The 13,131-nt window shown below is 29.7% G+C and overlaps 1 protein-coding gene across 5 annotated transcripts in view; it reads right to left on the bottom strand.

Annotated features, from left to right (window-relative positions):
• Positions 1–9,207: 9,207 nt before the first annotated feature.
• Positions 9,208–13,131, bottom strand: part of LOC148283722 (calcitonin gene-related peptide type 1 receptor-like) — a 65,114-nt gene continuing 61,190 nt past the window's right edge. For all 5 annotated transcript variants that reach the window (XM_088243406.1, XM_088243411.1, XM_088243408.1 and 2 more), the window contains one exon: positions 9,208–13,129. In XM_088243406.1, coding sequence (XP_088099532.1) covers positions 12,053–13,129 — 1,077 coding nt within the window. In that variant the 3' untranslated portion in view covers positions 9,208–12,052. The remainder of the gene's footprint in view (positions 13,130–13,131) is intronic.

Raw genomic sequence — 13,131 nt, 5'->3', positions numbered from 1 at the left:
CAGGATCCACCTTCATTTGCCACCGTCCACCACATTTGAAAAGCATCTATTTTTTTAACACAGGTTGGGAACCTTCGGTCTTATGTGACACCTTCAATAAAAGTAATTAATTAATTGTTTTATTTTGCGCTAAGTAAAACGTAATTATTACGGCAATTATGTAATTAGTAAGATTTGTAGTCCTGTGGTCATAAAGTGTTGTTTATATTGAAGGTCTGAGTTTAATTATAAATTGACAGTTGAATGTAAATTTTAAAATACTGTAATTGTCATAAAATTGACAGATATATACTTATAGATGAAGAAACTCTTTGAAATAGACAGGTAATAAACCTTATAAATGCCCAAACCTCAATATATATCCGTCATTCCTCCTTAAAACAGGTTTACCTAGAGAAGGGGACTCTTAAAAAGTATCTTTTTTTTTTTTTTAATCTACCTATAAAAGAATCTGTTAATCTTGAAATACGTTTTTTTAAAGAGAGAAATAACCCGCTTAACCTCTATTTAGAGGTTTGTCAGCAGGTGGGATAGAGGGGATATGGAAGGAGGTAATGGAAAATACACCACAACACCCAGACCAATTGAGAAAAAAATATTTCTTTGATTTTTTTCTGCAGCTGGCGGGAATCGAACCCGCGACGCCAGTTTTACAGTTAGCCGTCTTACCAACTGCACCACGGTGTCTGTTTTTTAAATCCGATATGATATAAGACAAACTCAAACTCAAAACATTTACGTAATTTATAATTTTAGGGGTGCAATTTTTAACCTCACGGGGGTAGGGAACGCTTTATTAGCGCGTAATTAGTATGTAAATTACGTGTAAGTGAAGCGATGTTTACCTTCGCGAAAACTTACAGAATACAAGCCCAGAAGGAGTAGCTAATAATTTTAGTTACAGGGCTAATTAATCACAATTTTTTTCTCAATATAACTGGTGAATTTGCTATTTTTAACAAAAATTACACGAAAAATATAACTAGGTACTAAATATTTTATGTTTTCTACATTAATAATTAGAAATTGTTCAAATGTTTAGATTTCAAAAATTTCAATTTTAAGACATAACTATTAGAGCAAAATTGACACAATTATTAATCAAATAATATTTTAAATGTGTTAAATTATTAAGTATTTCACTCTGCACACATTTTGCAAGAAGCAGCACTAAGCTTCCTCATAATTTATAACTGCCTTCTCCTTGCACATTTATTTCAAATAAGGAAAACATTTATAAAATATAAGGAACTTAGACAACAAACAAATATAGCGAATAACACACGGTTATTACATTGTTCAACTGAAGATATAAAACTTTAAAAAACTTGATTATGTTGAATAACCTCGGTCCCATAGAGAATACTAATGTTTTATGCTAATGAAACATTTGATTTTATTTCCTTATTTATTACATCTTTTAATCGCCTTAACTTATTTATTTTATTTGGACAGCACAATAAATAAATAAAAAATGATATAAATGTTTTCAATTTTAAAACTTGAGTTTTTTATTGAATTTTTTAAATCATTTAACCTTTTTTACTTTTAGGTACGGTATTATATATATGTTTACTAAAGTAGCTGATAGAAATTCGTCATGCTGGAATAAATATTTTATTCTTTATTCTTATAATGATTTAATCTGTCCGCTATGTTAGTTAAGCCATATGTATTCACCAATCTCTCGCGTAATTGTAATTGCAGTAGTTTATTCTGGCTATAAATTGCTATCCTTCCGACTTATTAGCCTTGTTAGTAATATTCAACTTAAAAATAATAATATCCGCGTCTCTTCTAAAATAACGAGAATATACTTACAATTAAAAACAAAGAAGAAAGGTAGAATTACAGTGTCTTGTTATGTTGTGATGTGTTGGGAGCTATCTGGCGCATATGGCTTCATTGGATATTGTATGGACATAATTACATCTCTCTGGTGTGGTGTATCGTGACATCGTGAAGCGCACGACACACCACAAGTTATCCGTAATGTAATTCTGTTCCTTCAATATCTTTAGAAGTGAAATGCGCCAGATAGCTCCCAACACGCAACAACACAACACGACACAATAATGTAATCCTACCATATAGCATTTGCCTAAATCGTTTATTTCTGTCTAGGAATTGTTTCATAATTATTTCCAGTGATATTATGCTAACTTGCTAATCGGCATTACGCTGGTAATATAAAATTAAGACAAGTGTAATAACTTGATGGTGGCTAAAGAAAATATGGTTATTGGAGAGAGAGAGTTCGATATAAAGAAGTACGTGCATGTTGCACGTGGCTCCACCCACTCCCATGTTACATGACTAGCATATAAGCGACATCTATAACAAGCTAATGTTACTACTTCACTATATTTCATAACATGTTTTAATTTGAAAAGGATTTTTTTTTAAAACAGTGAATCTTTTTTAAACATTCATAATCATGTATTTAGTAAAAAAATATTTAAAAAAAAATAAATGTATAGTTTAGTTGGGATTTTTTTGCTCTTTTTTAGCAAAGTAATTCAAATCAACTGAAATACCTCTAAATAGTATAACAACACAAAAATATTTCAAATATAGTTGAAAAGGTTAAGTGCTTTGCTAGATTATTTGGACATAGTACACTAATGCATTAAAATGATAAATATTATTGCGGAAGATTTTTTTTAAAGGAGTATTGCAGTTAAACTCCCCGCAAATCTTATTTTTTTTACTTTTTGCAAAGTTTATGAGCCCAATGGTTACATGTTTTAGGATTAAAGTTGTTATGCACATTATCACAAAATTTCAATTATTTATGGAGCTGAGACACTGTTAAGTTTATTTATTATATATTTTAATACATCTGTTTACCAAGAGAAAACCATAAGTTTTTAAGAGTAATCCTTTGTAGAATTGAAAAGGGGTGTTTTTTAAATACAATGAATAATATAAGTCAAAACTTCATTTTTTTAGTTATCCCTCTATAGAGCTGAGCTATCGAAACGATCATAATATTTTATTTTAAAATTTCCATAATATAAAGAACAACCTTTGTTGCTGATATTATTTTCTATGTCCAACTGTGGTACGTGCATCGTTTGTATCTACACTTTGTTAACTGGTCATGGCAAAATATTTTACATACAAGAAGACCTAGAATTCAAATAACCTTAATACATAATAATATTTATGAATGAAATATTATGTAGTTATAATAAGGAAATATATAAAAAGTAATATGGGGTCTTTGAAATACTGTCCAGTAGAAAATAAAGTTTGCTGGTTAGTAGCATAAAAAATATTTTTTAAATTTGTAATTTTGAATTTCCGCTAAAATGATTTCGTTGGCCACGCCCCTAATACGTCACGATTCATGTTCAATTTCAACTTTGTTCCAAACCATTCAAGTTTTTTTTTCAACATCGTCGCGATTCCTCACGTCACAACTATCAATGCCAAACACGTCGCGTTTATCCAGTGAATTTTTTTTATTTTTTTTATTTTTTAAAGTTATATATGAAAACATTTCTCCACAATATCCATATTGATTTTGAAAATAAAATGAATTATTTTTAATCTTTTTCATATATTTGTATCGGTATTCTTAGAACGTGAAATTTCCCTATTGTCTTGTCTGTGTCCAGGCGATTGAACAATACCGTTCTGTGTGTAAAATATAACTATTTGCGAATCCTGGACTAGTGCTTCCGACTCGATGACCACTCCCAGATAAAAATCCTGATAAACGAAATTTAGCGGAGATAAGTCCGCCACAAAGTGTAGTGGTTAACGTGTTCGCCCACCATGCTTGAGGTTCCGGACTCGATTCCTGGGAAAGTCGAGAAACAATTTTCATTTGAAATGTGGATTTACAATGAAATATTTGAATGAAAGAATGCAGTGCCTTTTGCACCATCAATTTCTCATAGGAAGTATGATGACAATGAATAATAGTTTTACATAAAAAAACCATAGTAACAAATCGTCGGGATCGTAGAATAACGACGGATGTGCGAAAAATGTGACATTGACTTTCTTTTATATTTGATACTAAAAAAGTTATAGAATTTTTTTTTCCAGGGTTGAAAATATATATATAGCTCAAGTAACAAATGAATTTTTTTTCACTTATCAAGTTGTGACATAAAGTGTAAACTTTAAACGGCCTTCACGTAAAGAAGAAGAAAATCACATGCGACGTTGTTCTACGATCCCGACTAAATGCCAAAATAAAGAAATATTTCTCTTTTTTGTAATTTTGTTTTCTTAGAAAACGACTAAACATTAAAAAAATTAATGAAAACTTCAATCATGTAAATCCTATTAATTGAGGTTTCAGCACATTCGTGAATTGACCATTAAGAATGAAATAAATATGGATATCTTAACATGGGTAGAGTATAAAGTGGCCACTATTACCAGCCAATAACCGATCATAAGCAAATGTAAATGTCTAAACATTTTTTTTTTCTTCTACATGGTAATCCAGTTCTAGTCTACAAAAAAATGGACATACTAAAAAATTTAGTGATTATTTTAAATAAAAATTTCCGTTTTGTCGACGTCAATGAAAATGTATATTAAATTAATTATTTTCTAAAAAAATAAAAAGCTTAAACCTTTATTGTTGTGGCGTGGCCCTAGTATGTGAAATAATTCAGTCAGATGAATCTCTTCACAACAATAAAGGTTTCAGCTCTTTAACTTCACTAAAATCAACAAATGAAAGAATTGAAGAAATATGGATGTTCAAACATATGCAAAATGGTGAATATTACACCGTGTGTAAAGCGGCCACTTAAACCAGCCAATGACAGGTCATAAGCCCTGTTAATGCCTAGACTTCCATATTCCCTTATTTTAGGTATTCTCTATCCCTGCTGTAATTTGTTAATCTTAATGACTCCCGAGGGGGTGAAATCCAGTCTTTTGTCTGTAAACATTTGGATAAACTCAAATATTGTAATTTTGTTTTATTTGTTTTATTTTGAAATATTGACTGTAATGAGTCTTCCGCGTTTAGTTTGAAGCAAATGTACACAATTTAAATAATTATGGAGTGAACATTTATACCATGGTGAATAAAATAGGTAATATTCATTGCAGCATTCTAAATGGCCATAATTTATATCGTTTGGAAGCCACAAGAATATAAATTTTGTCTTATTACCGGGTGCAGTGTATCAACAAGGTTAGGAACATTAAAAAACTGGTACTGTAAACAAGCATTGCAATGAAAAATACGTTTTGATAAAACACTTATTAAAAGAGCTTTTTTGATCAGTTATTTTTTTTTTTCATAAAAACATACAGCTTTACAATATTTTTTAGTGTCAGAGTAAAAACGCGCTACCGCTTATAGAGACACCCATAAACACACAAATTGATATTGGATTATCAATTACGAAATTAGCTTCAGATTGCAATAAAACAATGGGCCGTAGGTATTCAGGTCGAAAAACATACAGTTCTACAATATTTTTTAGTGTCAGAGTAAAAACGCGCTACCGCTTATAGAGACACCCATAAACACACAAATTGATATTGGATTATCAATTACGAAATTAGCTTCTGATTGCAATAAAACAATGGGCCGTAGGTATTCAGGTCAAAAATTGCTTCACTAAAATTAACAGATGGAAGAATTTAAGAAATATGGATGTTCAAACATAGGCAAAATGGTGAATGGTACACAGTGTGTAAAGTGGTCACTTAAACCAGCCAATGACAGGTCATAAGCCCTGTAAATGCCTTGACTTCCATATTCCCTTATTTAAGGTATTCTCCATCCCTGTTGTAATTTGATAGTCTTAATGACCCCCGAGGGGGTGAAATACAGTCTTTTGTCTATGAACATTTGGACAAACTCAAGTATTGATATATATTTGCATTTTTTAAATCTTTTAATGAAAACTATGTTTTTATTTCCATAAAAGGCAAAGTGTCTCCTTTGACACCTTTGATACTACTGCAACCAAACATACTTAAACTAATTATTGTGAATTTTTCATTATTATAATTTATGAGCAAAGCCAAACACATCTACAAATGCATCCGTTGCACGTCCAAGTCAAACCAAACAATAATGGCCGCCAGCAGAATGAAGTTGTCATAAGTTGTAAGTTGAAATTTGTTGAGAACATTATCACAAAACTTGACGTCACAACAACCAAGGCCAAACACCTCGCGTTATTCTAGCAACGTATTTTTATTAAATTTCTTTTTTACATTTATGTATGAAAACATTTCTCCACAAAATCCATATTGATTTTGAAAATACAATTAATTATTCTAAGTCCATTTTATATTTTTTTGTCGGCATTCGCGGTTATTGATATTTCCTATTACTTTACTACGAAATAGACTTATCTCCAGTCAGTTCCCTTTTTTTACCTGAGTGCTGCAATCGAGTCGAAAACACTCGTCCAGCGTTGTGCCTCTATTTCACACACTTGTATGTAAAATAAAAATAGTAAAATGAATTAATTTAAGTAGTACCATCATCCATCTACCAGGGGCGAATCGTGTATTGAAGCGATTATGCGTAGTTTACCATTATATTTGGCTATCCATAATAATGTTTTACGGAAACTTTATTTAATGAAAAAAAACAAATAATTAATGTTTCTTATAAATCATTGCCACCGTTATTACTTCTCTCCAAATATAAATAAAAATATTAATAAAGCGAGCTCAGCGCCAGCAATGAGCCAAGGAACTAGCCGATTACTCCAGCTTATTTCATCATACAAATAAGTGTACTATATTTTGAACATCTTACACTCAGTGGCGGGATTTTTTTCCTAGAGTAAACTTGAAGATTACACAAATTCTTCGAAGATTCTCTATTTGGAAAACAGTATTTCTCAAGGACTATTTTTCTTTGAGATGATACTTTTGACATATGACTTGCAACACATGTGGCGTTGGATGCGGCCGTTTTTGGCATTATTCATTTCTAGAACAAATCGGCCAGTTGATATTTCAGTCGTAATGAGAATACCAAATACTCACTGAATTCATTTAACTATTTTTTATAAACTTTTATACAAGTTATCTGTTAAATTAAAGGATAATATGGCTACACAATATAATATATCTCAAAGTTACGTCATTTGAGTTGATTTCATTGATGAGAGTTGTTATATCACACAGAACCACAGAAAAAATAGCAATTAATGGTATATGTATCACATACAATATTTATGTACCTACTATGTAGGTACAAATCCATAATATTTTTTTATAGCTTACCTGTAAATAAAATCACAGTTCGCCACTGCAATCTATGAGTATATAAAATATATACCCTTAACGCCTCGTGCTGTATTCCAGAATAATATGAAATCTAGATATTGCCAAGCTTTTTTAAAATTATATATACAGTCTAAGCCAATTACAACAGTTATATTAAGAAACATGTGAAAAGTAACTAAACAGAAAGAACATAAAACAATGTAGCAAAGGCAAACAAGGGCAATGAAATTATGCTAAAAAATAAATTCATAGACACGATAAACATGTAAGACTTTGAGCTAAGTCATGTCAATCCATCTTCTTTCCACACTGTTTTAGTAGTGAAGAGATCTACGAAAAGCCGGAAGATCTATATCAAAGAATTCCAAGCTGTGGCGTTTTATTGTCTGTTTTTAGTGTTCTTTTTACACACTTTGACATTTACCTTTTGCCTATGTTTACAAGTCTATGCTCTTTGATTCTTTCCTCTCATAATTTTACTAATGCACATATATACACTATTTGGACATGGTATACAAAATAAAATCCTTCCATAGCTAACATTAAATGTATTATAATTATACAATATGTGTATTTTATTTATTTATTTTTATTTTATTTTATTTAGAAAACATACAGTCATACAAAATCAGTATTAAAAACAACAATTTTTTGACATAAAAAGACCAATTAAGTTTTCATAAATTAAAAAGATATAAACATTAAATGTGACAAAAAATAAAAAATAAATAAGAATTTTAAGTGAAAAAAGGATAATTGTTGACATTTGCGTTTTCCATGGAGGTAATAAATTAAAATAAATAAAAATACCGAATGTACACTCCGAGCCATCCACGCACACACATGAACGCACATATAAAACATACACAAACATATACATTACATGCGGCACATAAACATAGCATAAACCACTCAAGATGTACATTCAGCAACTATCCCAAATAATCGACCCCATGAAGAAATTTTCTGTACAAATGCAACGTGCCGTTAAAAATGTCTACATCAATACTGAGTCCGTTATAATTTCTACAGGTACGTCTAATGAATGAATTCGAGGTATAATTGTTTTTACAAGTTGGTACATAAAAAAGGGAATTTAATCTAGTATAGCGAAGAGGACAACGGAAACCAATATTTTGTAAAAGATACGGCGAATCAACTATGTTATTGAGAATTTTGAAAAGAAAATTTAAATCATATCTAAGGCGCCTTTTTTGTAGTGATTCTATATTAAAATTGATCAAAGATGCGCCGTAATCATTTTCAATGTTACCAAAACGATATTCCAGGCTCCTTATAAATTTCTATAATGTATGTATATTCAATAATGTATGTAATGTATAAGTAAGTATGTAGATACATATACAGGGTGTTCTTTAAACCCTATCACATCCGAAACCACGATGATCAGTATGGACAAGAAAACATATTAGCATATCAAAACAATATTAAGACCAAAGATTTTTTTTTTAAATAATATATTTAAAAAAACAAATAGTTGCTTACTTCTGCAGGGGAGAAGTGAGGGGAGCGGGGTGCAGTATCAGACTCCCCCTTCTCCCCTTCTCGTTTCACCCCTGCAGAAGTAAGCAACCATTTGCTTTTTTTGACATTTTACTTTTTGTAAAATTTATTCGTTCTAAAAAAATATTTTAATGTGCCAATATGTATTCTTGCTCATACTGATCATCGTGGTTTCGGATGTGACAGGGTTTAATGAACACCCTGTATATGTACGTATATGCCTTTTTATATCGATTAATTTTATTATTTTTTTACACACAACTCTACTATTTCAATTCTAAATTATTTATTTCTTTATGATTTTTTATTTGTTACGCAGAAACAGAAACAACAACAAAAAAAAACGTAAAATTATTTTACTATAAAATTATTTATGTAAATTATTTACGTTAAATAAATGTATCAATAAAACCATCAATGTTACTTAATACTTCAATAACTGCATCCTTATAAATAAATATTGTTGTTGCAAAAAAATGTCTTAATCTAATGGAAGCATAAATTACACATGGACAAAGGCCTATATATGTATATAAAGATATAATATTTTACTATTAATATTGAAGATGCAGTGATCCAATTGTGGTCAAAGCGTTTGCCTACCATGCTAGGGGTCTCGCGTTTTATTTCTGAAACGACTGACTTATTTATGAAGGTGTTTTTACCCTTAAATATTTCATGGTTCCTGGGCTGTTCCTGTTGAAGCGTAAGAATGATCACCTTACCTTAATCTAAAAAAATGATCGACAAACGCTGCAGTTTCAATGCACTGCAGAGTTCCAATGTAGTGCTCTGTGCACCATTATGTGCGGAAAGGTAATGGTAATGGTTAAAACATGCAGGTGATAATTATTTTTTTATTAATAATTTTCATGAAAGGTACATGTTTTTTTAAAATTCTATACGTATCTACTTTTACACATCTAGTAAATGTTATCACTGTAACTCTTTAAAAAAAGGGACCAATTCCCGTGCTTGGAGAGTGACTTACACTGTTGTAGTTGTTTATTATAAGAGTTAATAAAAAATTAATAAGAGTACATAAGAAAAAAATAGAAACATAGGAAATATAAAGAAAAAACATAAAACAATAATATATTCATACTAATTAAAATTGAATGTAGTTTTTACACGTGTTCAAAAATTTATTTGTTGAAATGTTATTTTTAATAGTTTTTAGTTCATTGGGGAGATTATTACAATTTTTACACCTTTGAAGACAAAGCTGTTTTGACCATGACTTGTGTGGGATTTAGGAATTTTAATACGAGTATTATGTTGGTATCTGAGTGACTTATTCTTCTCAAATCCAATTATTTTTTATTTTTTATAAATTTGTATTATAGAAATTATTTTATAAAGAGTGTCTACTGTATGAACCTTAAATATTTTAAATATACTTTCCGTATTGAATATTGAGAGTTTCTTTAGAATTGCTTCAATAAATAATCTTTGTACTATTTTAATAGGGTTTAATATATTGACGTATTAAACAAAAAGTTATGTATATAATATTTATAATCCATTAAAATATTAAAAAGATACTGATGCAAACACTTACTATCTACTGATATTTTTTTTAACAATAGCACTAAAAATTTAAATTGCAATTTGTTTTTATGTGGGTATATTCTAAGTTTATTAGTTTTTAATATAATATTGGGTACCTACCGCAAGTCGTTATACCTAGCAAAATATTTAATATTATTTTATTCTAAAGCTTGTCAATAATTTAAAATATTTTGTTCGGTTTCTGTTTGAATTTATATATAATTATGGTTATTAAGTTATTATAAGATTATGTTTGTTGTATTTTGTTGTAATTTTTCTAGTTATTAAATTTACCTACCTATATTTTTTTACCGCAAGTATTTCTTTTCTGTTAAATAGGCACTATTGGGTTTTTGATGGGTGTTTGATGGATTTTTTCTGATAGTGACTATTTCAATTAATGTTGAAATTTTATTTGCTTAGTTCCATTTTTATTATTACAATTATTATTTTATATTATTCTTTTATATATTTTTTATTAACATATTACAACAGAGATGAAAAGGTAATATAGAAGTCTAGGCATCTACAGGGCTTATGACCTGTCAATGGCTGGTTTAGCTCCCCAGGGAGTTGAATCCAGTCCTTGTCTACAAAAATTTGGACAAACTCAAAATATTGTTGATATATTTTTTATGTTCTATTTTTTGTGTCCATTTTCTTATGCCTTTCTGTCTATGATTTTTAAATTTTTATTTTTGTTTGTAAATCCATGTTTAGTTCACAGACTCTTTATTTAATAAAGTATACACATTATCACAATAATAATACATTATAAAGTAATCGAAGTATTAAAATATATTTTGTCCCGATAAACTATTCAATAATAGTTTGTCATCGGGTGCTCAGACATTAGTTTTAATTAATAATCAAATAAAAAGAGTACAGACATAATACTGTATACGTATAAAATAATAAACATAAAAAAATATTGATGTCATCATATTTTGTTGGAAGTCCTTAATAAAAGGAAAAAAAAGAAGAAAACTTCTGTGTGCCGTTATTTATTCTGTGCCACAACAAAGAAAAATATTTTATTACACCATCTATCGAAATTATTTCTAACAAATTTGAAGGCAATCTTAAAGGTTTGGTAAAAAATAATAACGAGAGTTTTAAAATATGATTCAGAGTCGAAATTCTAGATGCTGCTGAAATGAGTATCATTTGTTAAAATCATCTTGGCCGTGTGAGATTTACATTCGTTGAAAATGGTAGGCATCTTAAAATCGCCCAACTCAATAGATATAAGACTTTATTACCTACTTTAGCACCTAAAAGTGCATCGGGCCATATCAGTTGAAGGTACCAACACTAAGTTTTGTAGCTTGGCTTTAAGTACGTACCAAAATCATATAAAAAATATCAATGATCGACTAGTCAACGAAATTACTAATATTTATAATTCAAAAAGATGTTGAAATCGACTTATTTTACATAAAATGACAACAATCTTCTTTTAAAAAAAACAATAAAAAAAAATTCAAATATATATTATTGAGTATTTTTATTTAAATTCGTTGGTTATATATTTTATGTTACTCATTTTGTAAGAAAACTATAAATTTTGTTACCGTGGATAAGAACAAAAATAGTATTTTGTTTAACTTTAAATGCCCTACCGACGATTTGTTGAACAATACTATTTAATTTCTTTTGATTACTTTTTATTCTTAATAACAAATATTTACATTATTGAATTAAATCATACAGTGTCACCCCTTACTTGTTCATTATTCATTTATTCATTTAAAAATACTATTTTGTCACTTTTTGGTCTATTAGGACATAATTTCATAGGATCTATATAAACATCATCCCAATCTTTATTTTTCAACCTTTGAGAATCTACTACAGAATTCTTAAAATTTTCTTCTTTAGAAAGTTCTAGAGCATCTATGTTCTCCACTATATCTTCGGATAGTGAATTCATAGAAACAGAAGAGTTCTTTCTACTTGCAGAATCGGATAATTGATCCTCTTTATTCAAATCAGCAATTTGTATAAATGGATTAACAGTTTTCATATTTGTTTCAATCACTTTGCTTACATTTTTTGTTTTATTATTATTCAATGCATCGTGATTGGCAACCAACGAATGGTCTTCATACCCGCTAGAAATAAATATTTTCGGATCTTTGATTTCAAGTGTCAATCTTTTTTCAGAGTCATCGCCGGCATTAAAATAAGTATTTGTTGAACTAATATGTCCATTGGTAAAAGTCGAATCTATATTGGTCATTACATTTTCACACTTGGTGACATGTATTTTTGGAATATCTTCTTCAAATGCAGGATTGATGGCCCATACATTTGAGTAATTTTTGTTATTATCTTGTAAGTTATTTTCTTCTTGAAAATAGTCGGAGAGATTTTCACAAGGCGAGTAAGGTGGAATCTGTAGACAACCGCGTGCATTGGGAGGCGCTTCATCGTACTCAAAATCGAGACTAATAAAACCATCTTCACTGGGAGAGTAAGCATTATTAAGAATAGTAAAGGAATTGCAACTATCATAATCCTCAACTACTGGTGGAGTTAACATATCCGGTTGTTGTATGTTCTCGCCAAAATCTACCCCACTATCCGTTACAGGTGTTTCAAATCGTCTTGCATCTGATTGGGCGTTATTATCATCTTCCAAATTATCATTATTATCGTATTCTCTGTTCGGTTGACTGTCAACCATAGTAGAGAATGTTTCTCTTCTCGCTCCGATGTTCTGAGATGTAACTCGTCTTCGTCTCGGCTCTGCTCTAAATCTATTATTTACAACGTTCTCCGTTTTCTTGTAAGTTGTAATTAGTAGTGTGTGGACCT

This window comes from Micrasema longulum, unplaced genomic scaffold (genome assembly GCF_059751315.1).
Source record: "Micrasema longulum isolate JH-2025_06_02 unplaced genomic scaffold, ASM5975131v1 h1tg000210l, whole genome shotgun sequence".
NCBI classification, from domain to species: domain Eukaryota; kingdom Metazoa; phylum Arthropoda; class Insecta; order Trichoptera; family Brachycentridae; genus Micrasema; species Micrasema longulum.
Note: the sequence above shows the minus strand (reverse complement) of the source record. Positions and strands in the feature narration are given on the sequence as shown.